The sequence below is a fragment of the Porites lutea genome, chromosome 13, assembly GCF_958299795.1.
Source record: "Porites lutea chromosome 13, jaPorLute2.1, whole genome shotgun sequence".
NCBI classification, from domain to species: Eukaryota; Metazoa; Cnidaria; class Anthozoa; order Scleractinia; family Poritidae; genus Porites; species Porites lutea.
The window spans coordinates 21,331,478-21,359,330 of NC_133213.1; the positions used below are offsets into that span (position 1 = coordinate 21,331,478).

The window sequence follows — 27,853 nt, forward strand, 5'->3', positions numbered from 1 at the left end:
AAGACGATGATGATGACGATGATGATGATGAGAAGGAAGAGGATGACGATGATGCGTCATCACCATACGTCATCACCATCATTATCATACACCTTGACACTGATCATAATTATCACCGAATTTTTTGAAGAGAAAACACTAAAGGAAAAACACGGAAACATGATATATATCGAAAAGATTTTTTTTCGTATTTTCTTTGTTCTTATCTATTTCGTTTAATTACAGCGCCAAGTAAATATCCCAGCAACGTGCGTGGAGTTACTACAAAAGCAAATGAACTTTCCATTACGTGGGATGTAAGTATCGAAACATCTACGAGGTACTTAAGTGCGTCTTGGCTGATAATTGTGCAATAATGTTATCTGTTACGTAGGATGCGCCTGCTGTTATAAAGAGTTGATTCTGGGAAACTGCCCACCTACCCCTCCCCTAAGCCAACATTACACTTACTTCTCGCTTAGGGCAAAATGTTGGCTCTGGGAAGGGGTAGGTGGGAAGTTTCCAAGAAACGTAGAATGATCCGACATAGATTTCTCGTTTCCTTGGCCTCTATGTGAGGTAATCAAAGTCAGTCTTGGTTTCCGGATTCTAGACTAGATTCTAGGTTCCTTGTTGTCAGTGGAACTTGGATTTCAGATTCCAATCGTTAGCGGAATTCCGGATTCCTTGAGCTACATTCCTAATTCCAAAGCCCAAGATTCCTGATATTTTACAGATTTCAGAATCCGTTTTACCTTACATTAACGCGATTTCTTATTCTACCCTTCTTTATTGAGACATATTTTATATTACCAGCCTTTACCGAAGACAGAATGGGATGCTCCAGGTTTTTACTACATCGTGAAGTTCCGAAAAGTCAACTTTGACTGGAGAATAGAAAAGATTGGCGATCCGAAGGTAAACGTCTTCCCAGTTACAAACGCCGGTTATTACCAGCTCTGGGAATTTACGATCCGTGCGGGTAACCACGAAGGACTAGGACCGGAATGTCCAATGAGACTCGCCTTCTCAGGGCAGAATGCACCGGCAGAAAAACCCGAAAGCACAAATGTGGAGGATGTTACAGCAACCACCGCCACCATAGCCTGGAAACCAGTGACTGTAATGAGAGGAAATGTCGATGGATACAAGGTAAAAATGGCTCGTCTAACCTGAAGTTATTTTGATCAAGTCATTCATCAAAACTACCGGGCAAGAGCTTTCAAGTTTTTTAGTCTGCTCTTTTCAGAATACTTTCACACAACTTTATCTATACCTTAACTGACGGTTGAACGAGGGCTCCAGTAAACCCCATAAAATGGCTATAAATCGGCTAGCGAACCACACCGGAAGAAGAAACACAGCTTAAGTGAATTTAGCTTGTCTTATTTAAATATTTTCACTTTCGTAGGTTACAGAAATAATCTTTTTTCCCTTTAATTTACAAATCCTTGTATTTCGAAGGTAAAACAACAGTGCCGATGGTCATATGTCGAGCTAAGGTCACCTGTGTCCTTACATGTCAAACGACTGGACGTCACAATCGGCCTCTAGTCTTTTAAAAACGAACCTCTTTAGCTGCCTCGTCCCCAGTCGCTCGCGATCCTTTTTTGGGCATACTTGAATTAATTATTAATCCTTCCCATCACACCCCGCTCGCACTCTGCGCTCGTTCCCATCATCTCCCTCTCGCACTTCTCGCTTGCCTCCAGCTCTCGCGCTTCTTGCTTGTCTACTGCAACGTCTTAAGTTAGGATGAATCAAGAACAAATATAATCAACGAATTTCAAATTTTCCATATTTTTTTTAACTCCTTTGTCTTTAGATTTATTATTGGGGCGAAAGCCGCGCTGTGAGCTCGAGACGGCGACGGGGAGAAACCATTCCAAGTGCTGCGGATGTCATTACTGTTACTGAGGGAAAAACGCAAAAGGCCACTCTGACTGGGCTTAAACCGGTCACTAACTATCAAGTGATTATTACGGCTTTCAACAATGGTGGCGAGGGACCACTGAGCGATGTTTTAGTCATCGAAACTTTGGAGGGTGGTGAGTGGTTTAATATTCTTCTTAAAGCCACATATTAGGCTGTTCTCATTCTAAATAATGACGTAATAGTTGCCACTTGTTGTCACTAGGAATGATTTACTTATGGTCTACTGGCGTGGCAGTAGTCGAAAGTGGAGGGAGAGGGGAAGTGGGGGGATTGATAGCTTTTCTCTTGCCTGCCTGATCTCAAGTACGTTTGAGGGCGGGACGCTAACAGAGAGGGGGCTTATCTCAGAGGGAGGCATATTAAATTTAGCGAAGGTAACGGCATCAATTCTCCATAAACACTAGAACGTAAAGTAGAAAAGCTCCCGATCACCAACATAAAGTTGGGACTTGGAGATCATGCAGCCAATCAAAAACAAATCAGAGCTTCCAGCGCGTAAATAAATCATACCGGATCAGTCCACATGAAGTGTTACAGTCGTTATTGATTAATAGATTTGACCACTTAGGGGGTTTAAAGAGTGGGGGAGGGGGAGGGGGGTTAAGAGGCCTAATAAGTTTCTACTTCGGAAAGTGGAGGGGCGTTATTAGAGAGGGAATTTACTTAATGGGAGAGGGGGAGTGCTTAACAGAGGATTTACAGTAATTACCGTATGGTTAATTTTGATAATTTTAGGTAACATACCACAGTCTCTTCAACACCCTGAACCAATGCTAATCTTCTAATTTTTAGAACCTGGTCCACCATCGGATGTGAGATTATACCCATTTGGACAATTCATTCTAGTCACATGGAAACCGCCTAAAGAACCCAACGGTATCATCACAGACTATCAAGTGGGCTATGCCGAATACAACAGTTCCTATCCCAATAACGTCTCTGTTTCCATGGAAACGGTGGGAGACGGGCCCTTCAAGAAATTGCTGGGTAATTTAACATTTCAGACAAGCTATGTTGTGGTGCTACAAGCAAGGACAAGTAAAGGATGGGGTGAAAGTTCCATAAAGACAACAAGAACAATTAAAAGAATGGGTGAGTGAGTGACTAACAAATAGGTCTCCTAGTTGCCTGAGAAAACTGCCGACATTTGGCGACGCTACCACTGGTTTCCCCACCAAATGACGTCTGAGAATCGAGAGCAGAAATTCCATACTGATGACACGTCACTACCCAGATCTGGGTAGTGCTTCTGATTGGTTAAAGCAAATTTCTCACGCGGCACGACCATTCAAAAGCACTACCCTGGGTAGTGACGTGTCATCAGTATGGAATTTCTGCACTCGTTTCTCAGACCTCATTTGGCGGGGAAACCAGTGGTGGCGTCGCCAAATGTCTGCTGTTTTCTCAGGCTAGTCCCCTAGGCGTCATCCCTTTAAAACGGTGATTACTTTTATGGCTTCACTTTTCGATCGGCTTGAAATAAACCACTTTCATATGATTCCCAGTCGGCTAAATTTTTCTTATGTACACGTAATGCCATAAGAAATGGCGTTAACTTTTTTAAAAGATAGTACTGATCCAAATTTGCCTGAAACAAGTGAAAAGTGCAAAAAAATGGCTAGATTTCACCTGGCAACTTATAGCTCTCATTGTATGGCTATAACAATGCTTTAACCTTAAGCAGCCCTATCTAATAGTACAGTCTTTGAACCACAACGGCTACTGACGTTTTTGCTTTGTTTCTTTTGTTTAAAAGATTTTTTAACGCTTGCAAGGGGAGTAAGAATTAGGAAATTATATGGTTTTTTGTGCATGTTTTCAGCCCCGGCAAAACCAGACAGGCCAGCAGTGGTTGAAACAGGAAAACATGTTGTTAGTTTGAAGTACAACTATGGAATCGGCGGAGGATGGACACATCAATTCAAGGTGTTATACCGGAAACAAGGTTAGAAATACTACTATAATCTACACGGGTTTCATATCTACAGACAGGAGTTTAGATGCGATATTTAAAGAAAAAAATGGCGGCAGCCAATAAGCAACTGCTAACTGTTAAAAACACTCAGAAGAAATCAAGCGATTCAACACACTGCGAAAGGATTCAAACCTGTGTGCTGTCAGAACATCGCACCGGTAATGATTTTCTCATACAGATCAGATAATAAAAGCCATCATTTTACATGTTTTAGGTAACAATTCCCGGGCCCAGAAACAGACGTCATTAACCCTTTCACTGCCAGAGTGTTTGATGGAGTTTGTAAGGTGACTCTAACTTTTGAGTCTGCAGACCAAATCCTATGACGTGACCATTCAAATGAAAGCTCTCTGCCTGTACTTACACATGGTGCTATTTGTTTTGCAAAATTTCACAAAATGAAATTTGGAAATTTAGTCAAAATTTACTTTCGGCTAAATTTGGCAGTGAAAGGGCTAATACGAACATTAGAGGTTCACCCCGCCTCCCATACAGAAGGTAGTGCGTCTAAGAGGGTCGTCGGTCATAAAGCCTCTATTCCAGGGGTGTCAACCTTAAAGGGAATTCCTTGTTGAAGGAATGTCCATCCTAGGATTATTTCCTTTGATCGCGGTAGGAAAGTTTCACCCTTAGAAAGAAGGGTGTGCACTTTTGAAGGGCGTCGGCCTTAAGAGAGGAGGATCTCTAATTGAAGGGATGGCCGTCTTAAAGAGGTCACTAACTTGGAAATGTCGACCAGTAGATTGTTCTGTTTGCGATCTACTTACTTTACTTGTTCAGTACACTCAAACCCTGTTAACACGGATCCTGAGTGGAGAAATAGAAAGTGTCCGTATTAAGCGGGTTAAATTTAGAGAAAACGTGAGGGCTTTTTTCCCCCAGGGACAAAGAAAGTTGTCCGTAATAATAAGGTGTCCGTATTAGGCGGGTGTTCGTAGAGCGGTGTTTGAATGTAATTAACTAATTTTCGTTCTCGTTCTAACAGTGGAAGGAGGAGAATTTCTGGAGACCCAGTGGATGGATCACTTTACTACGCAACTGGTTAAAGTCAACAGTCTGGATACAGACGTTTATGAATTCAAAACTGTTGGGAAAAACTTCGTGGGTACAAGTCCAGAGAGTGACGTCATTGAAGCTAGACCGGAGCCGGATCCTTTGGGCAGCAGTAAGTAACAAGATAAAATAAATCCTGATCTCACGGAAACTCGTCCCCAGAGCCCTCGGATATCTTAGTCAGCGGGTGTTTTTTTCTGAGAAGAGACTTAGGTGAAGTATTTTCTCTGTTTTCTCGTGGAAACCGTGTTTTAAATTTGGAATGCTTTTTCGGAGAGTAGACTTGATTTTCTTCCCACTTTCAAAAAAAGGTGTTGATAGTTTCTCGAAGAAAAAGAAAATTGCCTGGGAGAAGCACTGAACACTTCGTTGTGGCTTGTAGAGTGGGATGTACCTGTTTCGATCCAGGGGACCAGAAAAATGCGCTGTATCTTAAAAGATAACCAGGGGAAAAGGAATAGTACTTCATTTCTCCTGCAAACGGAAAACCTTGGCGTTGCTCTGATGAACACCTCGATAGCAATCGCGTCAATTGGTTCTTCGTGCTCAATAAGTTCAAAAACGTCATTAGCACTTTAACAAATAAAGCAGGCTTTTTATGACTCAATAAATCACATTTTCGTTTATTTCAGGTCAGCGAGGTAACCCTACGGTTTATGGCAAAGACTGGTTCATAATACTGATGATCTTGTCCGCTTGCACCTTAATCCTCCTTATCATAGTCATTTTGTACAAGAGTTCGAAGCGAAGACGAAGCTCCAGCCTCCAAGGTAACACTCGTGTTGACTCATTTGAAGCAGAAATTAATTAGGTTTTCTTCGTAAGTCTACCTACAACAGCGAGCTTAAAGCAAAGATGCTTTTGAGTGACGTACGTGAAGTAGACTTCTCAGTTGTGTTCTTGGGCAATGCTTTTGCCCAATTATTCTGACATATCGATCGTCTCTATAAGAGTAAAGATATTTAGCAAGAGATCCTTGATAGCGTCAAGGCATATTGAAAGGGAAAGGCCCGAATTTTGATTGACGGCGAGGCTTAAAAACGCCTTCACTAAAGCTCCCTGATGTCATTGTTATACGGTGTGGCCCATTTTAGCCTAGCTTTTCATATGGCCGGCGCAACATGGCGAATATGATAGCGAAAGTACTGCCTGAACATTAAAGGTAAATGTGGCCACCCAATCAAAGCGCTCGAGATAACTGCCAGCGAAATATTCCTGATATATTGTTATCTGTAATTTCTATAAGACGTTTGCAGGTCTCTTGACATATTTTTCTGAATCCTGCGGCTGCTACTGAACTTGTACATTAGTCATATGTAATACGTCAACTCATTAAGTTCTCGATGTGCAAAAGAACGATTTCCCAATAGAATCTCCGAGTGCTTGTAAAAGGCAAACGGTATTGTTCGGAGAAGCTTCAGTTGCACTGAATTGTATGAGTATTAGGGAGATTAAGCAAATTAAATACGAAGCATAGTTAAATGAGAACGCAAAAGCGCGGGAAAGGACTAAAAAAGACTTCCGGTGCTCAATTTGCCGCTCCAGACCACATGAGGCTCGTCCCCAGAGCCACTTGGGCTCTGGAGACAAGAATGGTCAAACCGGTATGTAGACCTACGCGCTCAGTCGTCAATGACATCACGTTTTCTTTGCTAAATCTGCCTATTTAAGGTGATGTTACACGGAACGATCCGCAGCGACCATTGCTGCGACATTGTCTCGAATGGTTGCAAGAGTAGTGTAGGAGCTGCTTGTAAGGTCTCTTCTAATTGGTCGCAGGAAACAAAGACATGTCATTCTTCCAATTGCTTTAGTATTGTTTGGAGTCAGGGAAACGCACCATTGTTGACTTCCCTTCCGAGCAGCCGCAACATTGTTCTAACATTAAACTCTGTATACGAATCGCGCTAAAAACGTCACATCACATAACGACGTCCCTTTATCATAGTTGCAGAAGACGAAAAAGATAAGGGTGAGGAAAAGATTGCAACAGAGATCCCCGAAAAAAGCATCAATCCACGACAGGAATGGCTGAAGAGAATTCAGGACAGGGTCGAAGTGGAATCACAAGCGGACAGTCTCGATGAATACGGAGGAGATGGTGCCTACTTTTCAGAAGACGGCTCTTTCATAGGGGACTGCAAACAAGGCGGTAAAAGACAATCAGTTTATGAAGAGATACCACTGGACGATCCCGTCGTTTAAGGTTTTCCCGCTTAAGGTTTAAAAAAATATTGTGTTTTTTTTTTTTACATTGGAACCTCCACTGTCATAAATTGACCTTGAGGGGCAGTATCACCAACTTCGTTCCTAAAAGTTTCGCCATTTGAAATTGTTATGACGTCGCTTAGTTAACGTTTATTGTCAAAAGGTAACGTTTGTCACCCTTCTGGCAGAGCCTTTCTTTCGCTTTCTCGATTTTTGCGTTCTCAAGAAAGACTGTTCATGAATTGCGTAAGATCTGTGTTGAGCATGCGTAGCATGTTGCTAGGATATATTTTCGAACCCAGGCCTAACAGCCGCTCGCTTACTACAAAGGCTGGGATATGGCCATCGGGTTGTCAAAAAACGGATGCTCGCACTAAAAAAAAAAACTAGTATGGCGAGAGAAAACAAGATCGACTAGTCCATAAATTCGGGCTGCGGCGACCTCAAATGTTTGACGTGATTCAAGCAGAGCCTACTGGCTCTTCTAGCAGGGTGACGTAGGAATAATATAATTATTTAAGTTTTAAGTCTAGTTTTCATACCAAAGATATTGATATAACTATTTCATAAAAGCAGCACTAAGTGACAGATAGTTTTCGATCGATCTAGAGAAAGAGAAAAAGACAAGAAATAAACCAATTTCGAAAACTGGTTCTCGAAAATCGGTCGCTTTCCAGTTTTAATTTCAGAGTTTTTGGAAAATTTTCCCCAAAATTTGTTTCATTTGTTAAATTCTTGGAATTGTTGTTCTAATTTAAAGCGCCCTTTATCCAACCGAAAAATAATCATGAGAGTATGAGATTAACCAACACACTGGATGGATGGCATGAACGTGTCATACAAAGCGTGGAGATTTTTTAAGTAATATATCAAGCATGAGAGGCAGTGTTTCATCACCAGATGAAATACTGACAAGAGAGTTGAAAATACGACGCGCAGCGGAGTATTTTTGACGAACTTTGAGTTGTTTTATCTGGTGATGAAACACTGTGTCGAATGCTTGATATTACTTCTCAAGCAATTAGTTTTAGAAGGAGAAATCAGGGATGCAAAAATGAGCAGTTTTTCATCCGATTTCTAAACAGTCGTTAATCAATAATTTCTTCTGTATTTTCTTTATGAATTATTAATGAGTTTGAGAAAACTTTATCTTAATTTTAAATTCAATGAAAAATTAACAAACGTTTACGACAAAACTCGCAGTAGCCAATGAAAGATAATCAGCCCAAAATAAATGAAAAACCGTTGGCCGGTCAAAATCATAAGACGCAATAAGAAGATGGTTTTATAACAACTAGAACTCCACACCGTTCATGGTCGTAATGTTAAAACTGTGTGAAACGTCGCAAACAACTTTTGCCAATTTGCAATTCATTTGGAACTAGGAATGCCAATAGATATATTTTAATGTTACTCTTATACGAAATTTACCTGTCCAATAAATCCTCTTTGGTAGAGACATCTTGAAGACAAATATTCGCTTGAAGACGCTTGAACTCGCCCTTTGCTTCAATTTCACAATGTAACTTCAGTGCACTCAGTACATGTTTTCCCATTTGGTTGTTATTTGTTCTGCATTTTTAACACTCTTTTAAACACAATACGTTCAACCAATAACAGCACTGAGAAATGCAATACTTTGGGGATTGCTAATGAATTGCTAATAAGCTGATCAAAATACTCACAGCACGTGATTTATCAAGTCTAAAAATTCTCTTGTTTCCAAATCGAATTTTTAAAGACGTTAAAACATTGTTGACTTTGTTTAAGAATAAAACCTAAAATTGTTCTTTGTTGCACTGATTATTTCATAAAATATCTTTGCAAATACATAAACCATCTAAAAAAGACTTGAACGAATGAACTGCCGTACGAATTAAGGTTAAATAACCAAGACACTTGGTAGAGTTTTGCCGCGTATTCTTGTGTTTCTTTAGCCCACGTTATCTGTTTTATTTCTCCATACTTAAGCCAAATAGGCGATTCCTTAATATTTTTAAATTACTTGTACAAGCGATCGGTGCAGAAGCTCCCAAGTAATATTTTCAGGGTGAACTTTATAGTTTTTAAAAGCTTACTACGTCGAGCTTAAAGAGAACCAAGAACATAATTATTCTACGCTTTTATACATTTATGTCTTCTTTCGATTACAGTAGTGCACGAAGTCTCAATTTAATTCCTTTCCTTTTTTTCCCTTTTAACTTTGATCTTGAGTGATTTAAGTTTAGCTGTTTATAAAAACAGGATAGGCGGGTCCTGTACTGTTAAAAAGAGTTTCCATAGGTTATTTTTACCTTTGCTGGAATAATGTAATTTCTTTTAGTCAATGATCAAAAGGTATCACTCAGAATCAAATGCAGCACAATCTTCTTTGCGGAATGATCGTACTTCACTTCTTTCGCTGGACGATAAGAAATTGGCGCTGGTCACGCCTTCCGCAAAAAAAGGCTTCTGAAAGATTTATCTTCTTTTTCGCCAGTTGTAATTGTTATATCTTCTTTTAAAAAGGCAGTATATTTAGGTTCTATCTAATTATAGTTCTTGAAAGCAGAGTGTCCATGAGTTTCCATGGCCCTCTGATTTTCGATCTTTTGATCGATAAAAGTGTGGAATCGACGCAAGTGTCAAAACCCGTATCGACACTCACTGTTCACACAGTTCACAGGGAAGGGATGGATGGCGGGGAGCAAGAAAAAAAAAAGGTTCATTCGCCTACCATCCTACCCCTATTCCCTCATGTTTCGCTTCGCAAGCTTGTGTCGACAACAAAAAATGCTGTCTACCTTAAAGTTAAACACAAAAGGGATCATTATACGTTTCTGGGGAAACTGCCCACCTACCCCTCCCCTAAGCCAACATTAATACTTACTTCTCACTTAGGGCAAAATGTTGGCTTAGGGGAGGGATAGGTGGGCAGTTTCCCAGAAACGTATAAAAAACGTTTGTAGAAAGGCAAAGTTAACCCTGAGTACCATTGCTCTAATTGTTGGCATTCTCTTTCAATGCAAAACGTTCCTCCATCGCATAGACATTGAACCTCCGCTAAAGGTGAACTTAAAAGAGACGATTCGCAACGACGATTTTTAGCGCAACACAGCGTTGCAACATTGTTACATCGTTTCAAATGGTTGCAACACTGTTCCAACATTGCATCGCTGTGTTGTGCTAAAGATCGTCGTTGCGAATCGTCCCGTGTAACATCACCTTAAAACTGCAACTCTAGTCAGGATAATGGCTTGATCGCTTAAAAATGTGCGGCTCATCAGTAGTAGATTGTTTATAATGCTCTTTAAAATCTTAGCATAATATAGTATCACTATGTTTAAGTGATTTTTAGGCCTTCTAGGAAATTATGCTCATTGCGAAAAGCAATTATTGCGAGTTCATCGCCGGATGTTAGAAGGGGTGAACGTACAAAATCAATAAATTCGGTGGTTGCTTGGTTCAAAGAAAAGGCTTCAGGCCAGAGAATAGAGCACGCAACAGTAATTAGGAGTTTAGCACCAAGCCGTTTACTCTCGTGTTTCAACGGTAACCTTTTTACGGAAAATTTGTTCCGGTAGGGGAAAATTTACTTTGTAGGCTTGGATAGGTGTAATCTTTATTTTTTCATTTTCGCCCTACCTACTGTAAACAGCAGTTAACAATTTTGCAAGCTTAGTTGTTAGTTAATGAGCAATTACTTTTGACTCATTAGATGATAAAGTTAAAATTAACAAATAAAAGCTGTGCTCCTATTTTGATAGTACGTATCCTTTCATTTTGTCCCCACAATCGTTCCCAGAAGCTACGTTTTATAAAAAGGGCAACAAAACTTCATCTCCAATAGTGAACACTGGAAATACTGTAAAAGGACAACAAAAAATACAACAAAGCAAGAAGGAATAAAGGTCGGCAAAAATGAAGATGACTGCATGCCAATAAATGTAGAAAAAGTTGCCCCGTTTTTTTTTTGTTTTGTTGTTGATGCTTTTGTGAAGTTAACGTCAAGATCCTTGAACAAAAAATCACGTTGAGATTGAGGGACTAATTATTTATTCCTATAGTGTTTCACTCGCCTAAGCCTCGGAGCTAAGTTTGAATTTTAGCGTAGCTCCACGCGAGCGAGCGGCGCCCAATAGCTAAGAAAATTTGGTTATCCTATCTGTCCAAGAAATTTTGGACCGCACGTGACCGTACGTCCGCCCATCCGAACTTCCTTTCGCACCACAGGGTAGCCAATGTGAAATGTCATACTTTCTAGTTAGTGTGGGAGCCTGCAACCCAATATTGGACATCCATGTTGTGGTCAATTGAAAGCTGTCAAAACAGGGTATCCGCTTACCAGTATCACATTACCGTATCGCGTGCTCAAGTGTGGATCCACCGAAGTTCTCCGCTGACAAGTTCATAGTTTTTAACTGATCGAAGGCTCAATTCAAAGTCGATTTCTTTGCAATGGTTACATGTTTATTGTTTCAAGTAAATTATAAATTTATTAATGGCAGGTTTACCTTTAGCCTTGGCTAAGTGTACATAATTATTAATACTTCGAAACTGGCCTGTTTTCTATTTACAAGCGTGGCGGCAGCTAGTGGTTGGGACGGACCCTTTCTATCTTTCCAAGCATGCTCTCCCTCAAGAAAAGCGCGGCTTAAAACATCCTAGCCTGCGAAAACAGCTGTCTCGCCTAGCTCCTCGCCGCTAGGGACATTTCGCCAGCAAAGAAAAACATCGTTAGTGCCGAGTAGCGAGGAGAGAAAGCTGTTTCCGCAGGCTAAAAACAGTTAAAACAAAAAATTTTGATGTTGCTAATGTAAGCTGGTTTGAGGAAGTTCTAGATTACTTCGTAACTTCATGAAATCCTTCCGAAATATTCAGGCGTTTACAGAGCGAACAGAGGTAAATGCAATTTACTGAGATTAAAGAACAAGTCCGAATCTAATTAACGGTTCACAAATAGACTCACCGCGCGTCATCTCTCTGGAAAACTCTTAAAACATTTCAGGACGATTTCGAATTGAACAAGCTAATGAAAAGCTTCAACGAGCGAAAACAAGGTCCCTAGCATACGCAGCAACTCAAACATACGTATCAAAAACTGCATTGTCAGTTTTCTCCGGGGCATTTTTCGTTTTGTTACCATACGTTCCAGTGAAAGAGCCATTTTTCTGAAATTTGGGTCCATACTCATCCAGACTATCACGGTCGCTTTGTGGACTCTTCTGCCGTGAGCCCTTGCTTTGGTAGGGTGGCGGGATTTCAGGTCGTCTAAAGGAGCGAATAAAACTTATATCAGATACTAGCAATACCTGAGACAGACACCCCAGAGGTTCTTTTTCTCTCAGGCTTCCCAGGGTGTTGCCCTGTTATCACTGGAAACACTTTGAAACTCTCCCAAGCTCACTAATCAGCCGTTCACACGAGAGTAATTTGCATAGCTAAGCGAAAGTTGCTACTTTCGCTGTTGGAAGATAACGATATTAAAGTTACGCTGTTAATTTACTAATTAAAAGTTTTTCAAAAATTACTAATAAAAGTTTTAAGTGTTTGAAACCTTTTGCCCGGCATAATTTTACTCGGGCGCGAAGCTTCTTTTTCATATTTTGAGAAAAAGAGATCTAGAAAAGAGAGTTAAATTAAGTAATTATTTAGCACATCCTTGCCCATGTTCCACTTAACGGTGACTGAGTCCCAGAAAATAGTGAACTTACGCAACAGGACGGGAGAGCAAATACGTCAGCAAAGCTGGTGTGACAAGCGCGACAATAATTTTGTTTGAAAAAACTTTTCGCTAAACTTCACTTCCCTTTAAACAGCTCTTTTTGTAAAAGACCAGAAAACATTAATGTAATAGGCCTGTCACGTTTGTCAAGCACAAGCGTTTTGCCGTCCTCTTCTTCCTGCCGTCCTGTTGCGTAAACTCACTAACGGATACAAATTGAGGGCCGTTGTCAGTGACAACGAGAACAACGCCTAAAAGGTGAATTTTCGTTCTTTGGGTCTTAATCGCGATTATTCCTATTTACTTACTTTGTCAAATGTACGCAAACCCTTCTGAATTTGAATTCCAGGGAACCATATTCAAGTTTAGAAAGTGAAATAAAATTTCGTCGTTGCTTGTTTACGTTCTCCTTAAATTACGAAATTAGGCATTTTCACGTCGTAGTCGTGCAAAAACGGCAAAGAAATGTACAAAAAAGCGTGCCGCATGTGCAAAGTTTTTGTTTTTCTTATTTATCCTATTTTTTTTAGACGTTCTATTTGCCGTCGCGTAGCTGAATCTTAAAGTCCCTAATAACAAACGAAAGCACCCGAGACGCATGACGGCAGCGGTCGCCCGCTATTAGGGAAACTGGGTCGAGTTAATCTTCGCAAAGACTTCTGGGAATGTGAAATGTGGACTGTGGACAATACTGTGGACAGGGGAAAATCGATCCCAGAAGTCTTTTCGAATCTAACTCGTCCCGGTTTCTTTCAGTGTTTTAAAAGACGCAAATGGAGTGATGGGTCGAGACCATCAATGAAAGCCCTGGAAATTGCAGAAATTATTCAAATGATCGATGCATTCTTACCCTGCAGAGGTGACAGCACCTTTTTCCTCATCCAACGGTTCCTTTTCAATAAAAGCTGCACGTTTTTTCTCCCGTTTTTCAACTGCAAAAATAAAGAGAAAAGATCGCTAAAGCAACGCACACGGGAATGTGTTTATGTGACAATTATATTTGCTTTACAAGAAAATGTATTCATTATAAAAAAAACACAAATAGTCAAAGAAATGTTGCACTATTATTCCAGCATAATGCTTGACTTGTTTTTCTCACTATTATGCCAAAAGTAATGCAAGCAAAATGTGGTCACCTTTATCCATTGTCGCCTAAGTATTTTTTTTGTTAGTACAGTTAAACCCCGCTTTACGGATACCCGCTTAATCCCATAACCCCTAAGATCAAAATTTGAATCCTCATTTGTTGTCCCTATTCATTTCCTACAGACTGAAGTAGTGGGGAGAAGTTGATAAAATATCAAGCAAATTCATCTTGTGTGATTATGTCTGTAATTCTCATGACCACTCTGTTTTACAAAGCACTGATATTACAAGGAGAAATTTGATGCTGATCACTATTAAGGCTTAAAGGGTTAATACGGACACCTCATTATTACGGACAGTTTGTACCTGGGGAAAGGAAGCCCTTACATTTTTCTCTAAATTCAACCCTGTTAATACGGAAAATTCCTATGGCCACCTCAGTGTGCGTATTAACGGCCTTTGACTGTAGTATTTATCATCATCATCATCATCATCATCATCATTGTCATCATCATCATCATCATCATCATTGTTATTATTATTAGTAGCAGTAGCAGTAGCAGTAGCAGTAGCAGTAGCAGTAGCAGTAGCAGTAGCAGTAGCAGTAGCAGTAGCAGTAGCAGTAGCAGTAGCAGTAGCAGTAGCAGTAGCAGTAGCAGTAGCAGTAGCAGTAGCAGTAGCAGTAGCAGTAGCAGTAGCAGTAGCAGTAGCAGTAGCAGTAGCAGTAGCAGTAGTAGTAGTAGTAGTAGTATCATTTCGGTATGGTATGTACGTGGTTACATCCCTCAAGGGTGGGGGGAGAGGGTGCCACCGCATAAGATGAGAAATACGAATAAACTATTCACGTTGAATGTCTCGTGTTAGTAAGTAAGAATTGTAGAAGATATCAATTGAGCTTACCAGGATATTTAGCGGCGCCATGCCGAGTGTAGAGTTGAAATATCAGCAGCACGATAAACAGAAAAGCGATAACAATCAGTAAGGTGATGAACCAAACAGTCTCGTATATCGGCGTCGGCGTCTCGTGTATCGGCGTCGGCGTCTTGTATATCGGCGAGGGACCTGGAGGACGTGGAGGACCTATAACAGATAATATGGATTTTATTTTGTCGTCGTTGTTGTTGTTGAAAACATTAGCAAGGACAGTAAGGGTTCTTAAAGGGATCAGGCATGGAAATTCAATGATTTTGTTTATTTTGGTGCATTTTTTCGTTTATTTAAGTGCAGGGCCGTAACTAGAAATTTCCCAGAGTTATGCAGTTTTCCAAATCGTATTTCGCGCGTAACTTGAATAAATTTCGTCTTTTATCAGTTTTCTATGGTGAGATTATCATCGCTTTTGATGGTTTTAGAACCATGTTCTTAAGTCGCTCTAAGTAAGGAAATGGAGGACCCATTGCCTTGGAATCTGGACTCCACTCGGTGGATTCCGGATTTCAGGTACTGGATTCCGGATTCTGTACCACTGGAACTTGGAGCCCAAGTGGGATTTCGGATTCCACAAGCATAAAATTTCCCGGACTCCCTAACACGGAGCGGTATTCAGGCCGCATGCAGCTGTGGCTTCCGGGTGTATGAGGCAATATCGCTAGCATGTTCCAGGCGTTCTTCCCAGAACAGCTCAACCAAAAGGTTATTCCAGCCTACGGTGAGGCCCATTTCAGCCCTTGGGTCCAAATCATGCCTAGTTAATTGGACTGTATTGGCCCTGATTTAAGGGAGCCAAACCAGACTCAAAAATAGGACTGTATTTTGCTCATCGAAACGGCCCTATTTTTAGGGCTAAAACAGATCTTTCTAATTTCCAGAGCGGAACAGGCTAAAACATCGGGGGAAGACACTAGGTTAAACCGAAGTCACAAATGTAATTCCACCGTTTTTCCCTTGCTTTGTTTTTCTATTTTGTTTTGTTTTAATTTATCATCAACATTGTATTTTCTGGTACACAAGTGCGTACAGACGCACAGGTTAAGTTACGCCCCTGAAGAGGTATAATTTCCTTTACTCGAAAGTCGTTTTCCTCTAAATTTGCGTTAATTCACTTCGCGTTAATTTCAAATATCTGAATTTCATGGAACGTTAACTTCCTATAATAAGGTATACCCTAGATAGATAGTTTTATTACCTGGAACGATATTAATAACAGCAGATGCTTGATCTTCAGATCTTTTTGGATCAGGAGTATAGGCCACACAAGTATAATTACCAGCATCATCAACTGTAATGTTAGCAATTGTCAGAACCTTATCTTCTTCAAGCCATTGAATTCTGTTGTTGTACTCTATGTCGGAATTATTCTTTTTCCAGTAGTAACTCAAATCAAGAGACGGGTCAGCCTTGGCCTCGCAACTCAGGTTAACACGAGTTCCCTCTTGTACTGTTTTATTTTCTGGACGAACCGTAATTATTGTTCTCTCTGAAAACCAAATAATAAAAAAAAAAGTCACTTGTTTCCATCCGCCAAACTGACATTTTCCTCTCAGTGGCTCTCACAATACATTTCACTTTTCTTACATGAACTTTCTCTGTCTCTTGAAATTTCTGTTCATAAAAGTCTAAGTCTCTTCAATTTTTAAGGAAAAAAGTTCAGGATGGCACGAGCAGGAGTCGATCTCAGAGCATTGGCTCTGCCGTGCATCACTTTAACCCCTACACCACCGAGGATTTGCTGATAATGAATGGTGTGATTTGAATGTATATAGCAACAACCCTAACCCTTACTTTGTGTACGAATTATTAATCTGTCAACGTCAGTTTGGCGGATGGAAATAAGTGTTGACCATCTGTAACAGATTTATGTGGTTATATAGTGAAGTGCAATAATGAAGTAATACGGTACAAAGGGTGGAAAAATTCAAGGGGAACACCAGCCATGGGTTTTAAGCGGCTGGACCTTAACCTGGGTTTCTATGGCATGAAGCACATAAGAATATTGCTTCTCTGGCCCTTTCAGATGGGATGCTAGTCTATCGCTGGGTAAGCCTTAGTTTAGCAGTATATCGCAAGTACCCATTTATACACCTGAGTCAAGAGAGACACAGTGGAGTAGAAGTTCCTGTCTAAGGAAACACCACAACGGCAAAACTTGAAACCAGACCCATAAAGGTTGATTTGCACTGACGGGTCTTTGGCTACGCAGGTAAATTTTAATCACGTAAATAAAATAGAAGCAACACAAAAAGCGCTGAGCTTAAACGAGACGTTGAGCGAGGGTCAACTTTTACGTTTACGAGCGACCTTTTATGCACTGCCTCTGTTTTATTTGCGAACGTAAATTTTACACACGTACACACGTAAAAGTTACGCAACACTGGAAATCAAACCAAAGTCCGAAGGTTGAACTTTCCGTACCTGTTTTGCCGTGGAATAGAGTGAGAGCTCTGGGTAAACAACACATTTTATACACGACACCCGCCATCTTTACACGCGCTTAAAGAATAACGGGATACAGGCGATGTAACGTGGTTTCTCAGGGGCCAAAATCTTCCGACACAAAAAATAGCGTCGATTTTGTTTATTCTAGACAACAGAAATTGACAAATATTTCTCCAAAAGAGGAAAAAGACAAATTAAGAGTGCCAGTGATCAATGGTACCTTTTGGATGCAGTAGCGACAGTAGGCGGGTATCATGAAAAAGGTCTACTAGCTCAAAATTTCTAAGTCGTCCTCGCACTCGATTTCGCTCTCGTGGTCAAACTAAATCTCACTAACATAAGATATAGATGAAATTCTCACCAAGAACTGTAGCTGTTGCTGTTTCCGTTGCGTTACCCAAGAAGTTTTCTGCATAACATGTGTATGGTCCCTCGTCCTCCTTTTCAACTTTGTCAATTATCAATGTGCTGAATTCCCCATGCTCTATTCTGTAACGTGGTGATGACGTCAGTAGAGTGGTTCCATTATACCATTTATATTCACTTGGCCGTTGAGCTGCTTCTGGATTACACGTCAGCCGTCCTTCAGTGCCTTTAAACAAGTAGAATGGACCAAATCCGGTCTTAAAAGACGGTGCCATTGCTGCAAAGAGAAACGTTTCGTGTGTAAGGCATTATACCCAAACATGCACGTAAGAAGAATTGACGTACGTTGAAAGTTGGTTCGGTAACGAATCCTGATTTGTTTTGTATACCAGCAAAGCTAGAGAGAATGAGTTAAGAGAGCGAATTCCTGTGCCTCATGATAAGTATTTGAGATCTATTTTAAGTTCGCGCGCGTGCTGTGAAGGGAAAGTGGGTCACTGATTGGCTGATATCAAGTACGTAAAATTATCGTATTTTATGTGTGTCCAAATACGATTATACTTTGCGTCCAAAATTCTAGTAACTCATAGTAGATCATATTACAAAAGTGCATTTTCAATTCTTAGTCCATTAGCGTGGACATTAAATTGTGAAGTGACTCGAGTCTGTTGGTCGTTTTAACGTGAACATTATCGGGAAAATCTCTTGTCTTAGAAGCAATCGGAAGATTCCTGACAACAGTGAATTGTTTATAAAATTTTCACAGTGAAAATGGTAAGCTTTTTTTTATCAAAAATTGATTCACCTCAAAATAAAGAAAAAGTCCACTTTTGTAATAGGGGACGAGGTTAAATTGTAAACGCAATTTTCCAAGTGCTTACCTCGAACTCTTACAGCTGTATAGGAAACGATTATTCCATGTGGATTCTCAGCCACACATTGATAAACTCCGCTTTCTTGTTGAGAACTCACATTCTGAAAATCCAGCTTGTTGCCATTCGGTCTCACATGTGCACTATAGAATGCAACTTGATTAGTGACTGGACATAATTCAACCCGCAACTGACTATTTTCGAATTCCCATAATACAATCTGTTCCCCCCTCCCCACCTCTTCCAATGCTCTTGGGAATTTGCATTTTCAGTGAAACCAGGCAACAGTTGAGTGTATTATGGGAGATTTGAAAATAGAAAAGTAACAACTGAAGAGTTTCCAATCAGCTCAGTGCTACCATACCCCTAAGAATTGTTTAACTTCTTACTATAGTCAGGATTAAATAAAGTGAAGATCCTCGCTGTTAAAGTCACAACTTATGCGGTTGTGAAATTTAGGCTTGCTCGAAATCGTTACAGAAAATGCCTTTGAAGGCCACTAGAGTTCTTTTCAAGTACTTGATCTCAAGGCGTTAGTTTGTGTATGCCACCTTTGAACCCTTCACTCAGGGCAGCCCTAAAAGCATCCCTCGCAGACATTCGTAGGCCTTCGTCACGCAATCATTCCTCCCGTGACGAACGCCTAAGAACGTCTGCGTGGGAGGCTATAAGTTAAAAAGTAGCCTGCGTAGCAGGCGCTTGGAAGTAGTGGGTGAAAGAGAGAACGGGCGCGCGCGAGGGAGACACCCTCGCGTGTCTCCTTCTCGCGCGCCCGTTTTTTCTTGTGCCCACTACTTCCAAGCGCCTGCTACGCAGGCTAGCTAAAAAGAGGTTAACTCGACCATCTGCTGTTAAATAATTATGCATTTTCCCTTTTCGTTTAACAATCAGTTTCTTTAAACTCGTAAATCGCTACAATTTATAGTGTTAATGAAAAAGCAGAGAGAATTTATTGCAAAATTTAATGAAGAAAAATATCAGACATAACCTTCCAGTGAACACCGACGGCTTACAACTACTCGAAAATTTGTAGAATATTTCATGTAGCTTTAAACTTCACCTTTTTATTCTATGCATTCTAATAATCTCTTGAAAAAAATTAAGTGTCGTGCTATTGTTCTGTTTTGTTTTTGTTTATGTTTTTATGTTTTTTTCAATCCAGAGTAGGAACGCGAAAATATTTACTCCTAAACATAAGCGTTAAAAAGATAGAATGTGGCCCCCTAAGTTTACCAATCACGAAGTGTATAGTGAGAGAAAAAGAAAGCAAAATTACGTTGATATTGTGAGTTTCTTCCCATTTTTGTACCACGTAAAAGATGGCGAAGGATCTGCAAATACATCGCACGTTAAACTGCCATTGCCATTAACATCAATTAAAAGTTCTGGCGGAGGCTCTGCCTTCAATTTTGGAGCAACTGAAAACAAAATCAATCAAATGATCGGTTAATAATTGTGACAAAAATTATTTAATAAAAACTCTTCTTCCAAAACTTAAAGTGTCTTCTTTGACAGAAATGCCCCTATTTACAATTGCCTCTTCAACTTCGTCTCTGCCTTATCCATACACGTAAGTATCGACCAGTGTGAGGGAAGCAGGATTCCGGAATGAGGGAAATTTTTGCTTGTGGAATCCGGAATTTTGGAAAATTTGCTTGCGGAATCCGGAATTCTGTGCTTTGGAACCCGGAATTCAGCTCAAAGAATCCTAAATGCCACTAGAGATTGGAATCCGCAATCCAAATTTCTTTGACAAAGAATTCCGAATTCAGTACCTGGAATCCGGAATCCACGGCGTGGAATCCAGAATCCAGGACTGTCTTGCGAAAATTCGATCATTTGAAGCGTTGAATGGAAACGCCCCAAGGCCATTTACCTTTCACTGTAAGTTGTACATCATAGACTTTCGGATTTCCAATATTTTGAGAATTTTCTGCTTCACAGCGGTATGTGGTCTGATGCATCTTTTTTTTTACAGATATAATGTTAAGCAATCTTCCATGGAAAGCATCGGCAATCTCAAAATTGTCCTTTCCATTCACAAGGTTTTCCCATTTTCCATCTCTGTTCATTTTCCAGGTTATTTTTGGCTCAGGCCTAGAAGTAAAAAAATAGCAGCGAGACGTTGTCAGTAAAACAATAAATAGCAAGTGCTCACTAAGAAATGTATTTTTATCGCTATTTTTTCCTACCAAAGTAACAACCTTTTTTACACCCTAGAAAAATTGTGATCTCCTATCTGAAAACTCGCCCCATGTAAAGGAATTCCGGACAGTCTTGGATTCTGGATTCCACGCCGTGGATTCTGGATTCCAGGTACTGAATTCCAGTGTTGGATTCCGACTTGGATTTCGGATTCCAATCGTTAGTGAGATTCTAGGTTCCTCGAATTGAATCCCAGATTTCAAAGTCCAGGATTCCAGATTCCACAAGCAACAATTTCCCAGATTCCAGAATCCGAATTCCCTTACATGGGGCGGTGAAAACGTTCTTTACTGCTATTCGTTTAAAAGGCCGAGCGCACAGCTCAAAACAGGATTAGAAATGGCGGGGCAAGCCGTTCAAAACGGATGCTATGAACTGCTGAACGGTTCAAGAAAATTATTCAACAAACAATAAAGCTCAATGGCTGAATGCTGGGCTAAATAATTTCTTTAAGCGAGCTAGCAGCTAGGTGTCACAATTAATACACTTTACGCTGTACACTCAGTTGAAACTTACGCAAAGCACAGCGTTGGATTGAAAGCGTTCTGACATTCCATTTTTGTCGCCAGCACTCCGTAACCTTTGGTTATTACTAGTTATTATTCTTATTATTTTTATTATTATTATTATTATTATTATTATTATTATTATTATTATTATCATCATCGCCATCGTCATCGTCATCTTATTATTATAATTGTTATTTGTCCATTGAACTCATGTTCCAACTTACCTTCCGGCTGCAAGACAATAGAAAGTTTTATTTTTTCCCTCCAAAGCCTCTTCTTGAGTAGCAGACATAAATTCCCACTTCCAAGAAGGCTCTCTTAGTGTCTTTGGATCTTTTTGATCTAAGACAAAATACAAAATACTGTGTAAAACGTTTCATTTACCAGCTTTTCTGGCCACAGGCCTTCCCGGAGGGAATGTGCAAGAACGGGACTCAGGTCCCATGCAAAGTGCCATCCCTACCCAATCCCACAACCCGTAAAGGTTGGCCACTCCATCGGGGTCTACGACCCCTACTCTTTTCGAATAGTGATGTGGGTTCAGTGAAAGTGCTGTGAGACGGAAGCCACGGTTTTTTTGTCCATATCCGAGAAGACTAGAAAGTCTAACCATTTGCAGATGTCATTACAAAGGTAGCACTTTCTTCTCAGTTAGTTAAAGACCCTGAGTGTTGGCCCGGCTAGGGTTTGAACCCGCGACGTCCCGCTTTCCCAACTGAGCTAACCAGGCCTTGCTTAGGCTTTGTTCACACATAAGAACGATGATTTCAGCGTGCTTTCTGTAACAGAGCGAAGCTGCACCGCACCGATCTCTAAGTGGAGAGTCACATATCGGATAGGTGTAATTAATTAATTTATACTACTACATGATAAATTTCTGCGATTTGATTGGCTTAGAGCAGTGGTATTTCAGCTTAATTTAAAATACCTACATGTGAAAATTACAAACCTTTTGCGGGTAGTAGTATAAACCAATAATAGCATGATTTGTACGTGATATTTGGCATAAATACCACTCGTGATATTTCAAAATTGTCTCAAATTTCACTGGCCTCACAGCTCGTGAAATTACGTATAACAATTTTGAAATATCACTTGTGGTACTTACGTCAAATATCACTACAAATCATGCTTTTACCTATACTAATTTCAAAAACTTATAAGGCGCAAATATCTATATAAATATATTCAAATGCGCCATAGGGAAAAAAAACAAAACAAAACAAAACAAAACAATAATACTACTAATAATAAAAATTATGAATAATTATGATAATAAAAATGATAAAATAAGATGATAATATAGATATAGAGTTAAAAAACTAACGGCTAAAAGTTAAAAAGATAAAATCTATCAGCAAAATCTTAAAAATTATAAGCTGAAAATTATTTATAATCTAGTAAGCTAAAAATACAGTCTTATAATTTAAGTGGTACAAAATGCTTTTTTAAAAAGATGAGTCTTCAACTTTCTCTTAAAAGTGTCAATTGAAATGAATTCCCTAATAAATCTTGGCACAGCATTCCATTACTTAGGTGCAGCAAACGGAAAGGCCCGTTCACCGAGATAACTAAGTAGGGTACTGTCGCTAGAACTTCTTACACCAGGGGCGGATCCAGGATTTTTTTTAGGACGGGGTGCACTCGTCTCTTGCTCTACTTCAACACCAATAAACCACATAGTCTTTTTTTTTTTTTGCAGAATACCAGTTGTATTAGAAAAACGCAGGTCATCTCGGGGGGGGGGGTGCACACCCCCTGCACCCTCCCCCTAGATCCGCCCCTGTACACACTATACTGAATAGCTTTTAGTGTCGGCACGGAAAGCCGACGGGATTCAGTGGCGGATCCAGCCCTCCAGATAGGAAGGGGGGGTCAAAAAATAAGGGGGGGTGGAGGGCCCTCCCCTGGATCCGCCACTGGGATTGAATTACATTTTGTGCCCCTTATTACGTTTTTGACCACATCTTTGCCTAGTCTCTGAACGGCGTCTGTCTAGGCCTTCTCGCCGTCAATGCATTACGGTGAGTTAACCGAGACGAACGGTCGGAAAAACTCGCTGGAACCACGCGACCCTAAACGCATAGGGACCGGCACTAGTACTATCAGTGTCCTTCTCAGAGAGGTGTCCGTCTTATTGAGAGACAAATAAAGGGAGAATACAAAGCCAGGGACTTCCTGTAGGTGTCCGTTTTACGAAGGTTTGCGTTAAGAGAGACTGTACTGTAATTTGGCCTAGGTACTGAAAGCAGTATGGACACCACACCGAAGCCACCGAAATCAGAAGGAGAGTTAGTACAGGCTCTAAAGAAAGGCGACACACATTACTAGCTACAAGTCTTGTTGACTTCCTTCACTGTTAAGAGAAAACAAAGAATTCACCTGGATTTTTCTTTTTGAACGTTAAAAGACCAGATTCGTCAAATCTGTTAGCTCCAGAAATCTTACAACTGATTCCTTGATTAACATATCCCTCCAAATCTGTAAAGTCGTCCTCAGTCACAAACATTATGAATAGATGACCTGACTGTGTGATGGCTCGTCGTTCGTTCCTCTTGAACTGTATATCTGAACCGGCGCTTTTCCCCACCCACGAGTAGCTGACGCCATAACTGGGAGCGTGCTGAGGACACGCATAACTAAATTCGTCCCCAAGGTCAACACTCTGCTCCACCTGTTTAGGTTCCGTATCGTTAAATTCCCCTACAACTGTATAAGGAAACAAGAATATTACAAAATTGTCATGGTTGTGCTTAGTAAAGCTCCTTAACTCCCCCCCCCCCCCCCCCCCCCCACAGGCTCCTCACCAAGCATCTCCACCATCCACCATTACTTTGAGGGTCTCAACGGGGTGGTAGCTTTGCCCGGAGGGTGACTCCCATATGAAAGGGGCGAGGATGCTCGTCGTCTCGCGTAGGGGTGTAAATTTCATGATCAGATTTTGGTCTCGCTTCGGGTATTTTGGGCAAAATACTATTATATTTAGTCCTAAAGGTCTCTTTTAGGGTTGCACTGGAAGGAATATTAAAAAATTATATTTTTTCAATTCGTAATAATTTCCTCGATTCATGTAATTGATCAAAGTTTAAAATGATCGCTTTTAGGGGTCAAAAAAGGTTGGGCCATGCCCAGATTGCTCTCCTTTAGAGGTTTAATTCAAAATTTCCAACGAGCATCCCCGCCCCTTTCAAACGGGAGTCCCCCCGGGTAGCTTTGCCGGTTGACGGTTAATTTTTTCCAATTTTGACGGTTGACATTTAAGTTTTAGGGGTTTTGACAGCTGACGGTTAACCCCATTCAGACCATCTTACTTTACCTAAAAATGCTTCAGCAACCGTGATGAAAAAAGTTGCAATGCCCGCGGGGCTAACAGTATTACTTTGTTTTCATTTTGTTTTGCTGTTGCTGTTGTTGTTGTTGTTGTTGTTGTTTTGCTTCTTGCTTTCTTGCTTTGTCCGTATTTTGTCTTCCGTTTACTGTTGACTACATAGGGGGTTGTGCTTACAAAATCTAAGACGTTTGATCTGTGATCGGATCTGCTGAGCCTTAGTGGAATCCTGCTTCCTTAGCTGGTAATTCTTGGAACCATTTTGATTATCGTCATCACTTCACAATGTTGCATTTATTCATGCGATAAAGTCAACTTACTGTCACGCTTGTCACACAAGGTTTGCCCTCGTTTTTCTCTGTCGTGCTTTTGCGTAAGTTCACCACTGGTTAAAGGACTACTAAGATCGAACACCGTTAACCAGCGCAACAAATTAAACATTCCGTAATAAAACCCAATGAACTTCAGTCGTTTGATTGATTTTAAAGGGGTTCGGCAATTAAACAAAGTCAACCTAGCCAATTTTTTTCAGTGGTATAACGATTTCTCGCACGCTGATTGGTCGAGAGCTATGGTCGATGAATGCTACGCGCGCTGTGATGCCCATGATCTGTTAGTGCACAAACGCACGGTTGACATCATGGGAAACCTGGGTGTTTTCTTTGTTTTGTCCAACATGGCGCGCTTTTGGAAATGTGTTTGCGCGATTATTTCGTATTAAGAAAGTGAGTTCGCCTCGAAAAAAGGTTTAGTAGGAGCTGTTTGCAAGTAAGAAAAACAGACGACCTGGAAATGTTTCAGTTCAGATTTTAAAAGCGCCCTAACCTGTAACAGCGACTTTCATCTTTCTACTGAACGTCTCAATGCCCGTAACATTGTCTCTTACAAAACATTGGTAGTGCCCATTCTGCGCACTTTCTAGGTAGCTTCCATATAAGGTTCCATCGGCACCAACGGTGAACTTAGGATCTGCATGAGGTAGAAATTGCTGTGTCGTTGTGCTTCCAAGTCCATTGTAAGTTAGTTCCATTAGCACCACACGGCAATTTCAAGGCATTTTGTCTTCCAAACTTGACATCTTCAGGAGCTACTAAATCCTTGGTTAGAAAATTAAAAATTTTTGGTGGATCTGATTGCTGTTGACCTGCAATTTAAACATACAGAGTACAGTTGAAACTTGGTTAAGCGGCCATTCCCCGGGTATCGGTATTAATCTTATAGATAACAATTCACCGCATTATATTACGACATTATGAAACTTTTTGATATTCCCATAATTTTCCTCTAAATTCATACACTACAACAGTCACAATTTGTGTGGAAGCCCTGTATCGATACACTACAACTTCATTGAATACATGACTTGTGTAATTACCATGTGTTAGTGTTGAGAAACAGGAAAGTGAAAGAAAAAGAATAATCCCCGACATCGTGAAGAATCAAACACACCTGCAAGCAAAAACATGAAAAATACCTCAATACAAACACAGTATGGGAGCAAAGCAGTGAGGAAATTGTTATAAGCGAGATTTCGTAAGAACTGAAGAACTAAGGAAATTGTTATAAGCATGAAGGAATTTCGATCGTAAGAGCTGATAAAAGAAAGTCCTAAGATTTCCTACTTTAGCAAGACAACCATTCTTTTCTCGGTAGAAACGATATCGGTGACTTCGTTTAGGCAAATTTTAAAGATTTTTGCGGATAAATAAAGTCGAGCAGTCTGAGGAAAATTTTCATGAATACAATTACGATACAGCCCTTACCAAATCCAACACTGTTTTGAATGTATTTTTAAGCTATTTTTGAAAACTGTTTTTAACCTGTTTTGTGAAATAGGTTTTAAATAGGGTGAAAAGTGTATTTTTAATGTATTTTTCGACTGCTTTTAAAGGTGTTTTAATTTGTTTAAAACGCTATTAAAAAAGAATTTTTAATGTATTTTTAAATTCGTTTAAAATATATAAAAAATTCCAGGGCTTTTGCAAGGCTCAAAACAGGTCTAAAATAGTTTTTTAGTATCTTATAAATCGGAATAAAAACAGGATAAAAACAGTTTCAGAAACATATTTTAATTTGCTATACTATTTTAAAACTATTTTTAATGGCAATTTTAAACGTATTTTGAAAAAAACAGGTTTAAAATAGGTCCAAAAATATACTTTTAATATATTTTTCGACTGATTTTAAACGTGTTTTAACCTGTTTAAAACGCTATTAAAATGTTATGCTTTAAAATATATTTTAATAGCTTTTTAATGGGTTTCGAAATTTAGTAAAATAATCGTATTTGCAATTACAATAAAAATACTTTGAAAATAGTATTAAAATACCACAGAGGAAGAAAAGCAATAGCACGCGTATATTGTGAAAATACATCAAAAATAGGATGCAAAAACAGTATAAAATTGTAAGAAAATAGCCTTTGAGTTGTCTGAAAACAGTACAAAAATCGGTCGAAAGAGCATAAAAACAGTACAAAAACAGGATGAAAATACCAGTTAAATTCATGAAATAAAATGAATACAAAACCGTCGAAAATTACTCTGAAAAAGCAAGATTTACTTCTGCGAAATTTCTCCACACAGTCCTACGCTAGCATTTTACCGTAATTATCTCTTAGCCGATTTCTTTACGTTGATTTCCCTACGAATTCTCGGGAAATTCTTATGGAATTTTTCAGAAATGCTAAAATCAATCTTTAGCCTGTGTACAAACCCCCTCCCCTCAATAAAAATCGGAGGGGAAGGGAGTCGGTACACAGGCTATCAATCTTCCGCTTCAAAAGAGTATTGCGTTACGTTACCGGTAAATAATAATCTACATACATGTAACTTACATTTTTTATTATATTCACGGCTTTACTCAATTATTATCAGAAGCTTGCAGGCTACGCCTGAACGTTTAATTATTGGCTGATAAAGAACAACATAAGAATAACACCATCAAATTTACACGAGCATGAAAGAGGTCGGTGACGTGACATCAAGTGACTGAGAACAGCGAGGCTGAGCATGGAACCCTGTAAAAACTAAAATTGCCGTACAGGCGGGAGTATATAAATGTTTACTACCCTTCATTTGTTTCTCATATGGCGTATACTTAAGCGTCTTAGTAACATGTTATGCATATATTGTGTATAATACTCACATAACAGAAGACTCTTGGATTAACACACAAGTCAAGACAGCACAAGACCGCGTGCTTCGGAGAGAAACTGAACCAGATCCTTTCAAAGTACATAACAGTCGCTGAGGAGTC

The 27,853-nt window shown here is 39.9% G+C and overlaps 2 protein-coding genes and 1 long non-coding RNA gene across 3 annotated transcripts in view; 1 reads left to right on the forward strand and 2 right to left on the reverse strand.

The window, feature by feature from the left end:
* Positions 1-10,887, forward strand: part of LOC140923368 (fibronectin type III domain-containing protein-like) — a 20,370-nt gene extending 9,483 nt beyond the window's left edge. Inside the window, exons 12-19 of the mRNA XM_073373459.1 lie at positions 226-296; positions 796-1,131; positions 1,805-2,027; positions 2,707-3,006; positions 3,737-3,859; positions 4,875-5,054; positions 5,575-5,712; positions 6,891-10,887. Of these exons, the coding sequence (XP_073229560.1) occupies positions 226-296; positions 796-1,131; positions 1,805-2,027; positions 2,707-3,006; positions 3,737-3,859; positions 4,875-5,054; positions 5,575-5,712; positions 6,891-7,147 (1,628 nt within the window). The 3' untranslated portion in view covers positions 7,148-10,887. The remainder of the gene's footprint in view (positions 1-225; positions 297-795; positions 1,132-1,804; positions 2,028-2,706; positions 3,007-3,736; positions 3,860-4,874; positions 5,055-5,574; positions 5,713-6,890) is intronic.
* A 1,458-nt stretch (positions 10,888-12,345) lies between these two features.
* LOC140923379 (uncharacterized) lies at positions 12,346-14,954 on the reverse strand. Its single transcript, XR_012164159.1, has 3 exons — positions 14,841-14,954; positions 13,705-13,786; positions 12,346-12,400 (listed from the first exon to the last, which is right to left on the reverse strand). It is a non-coding gene; the product is annotated as an uncharacterized lncRNA (long non-coding RNA).
* Positions 14,955-15,482: 528 nt separating this feature from the next.
* LOC140922543 (fibronectin type III domain-containing protein-like) lies at positions 15,483-25,625 on the reverse strand. Its single transcript, XM_073372520.1, has 9 exons — positions 25,421-25,625; positions 23,650-23,976; positions 21,492-21,609; positions 20,430-20,650; positions 19,830-19,971; positions 18,563-18,696; positions 17,677-17,958; positions 16,066-16,356; positions 15,483-15,583 (listed from the first exon to the last, which is right to left on the reverse strand). Exons 1-9 carry the CDS (start codon positions 25,623-25,625, stop codon positions 15,483-15,485), a joined length of 1,821 nt encoding a protein of 606 aa, XP_073228621.1.
* Positions 25,626-27,853: the final 2,228 nt, after the last annotated feature.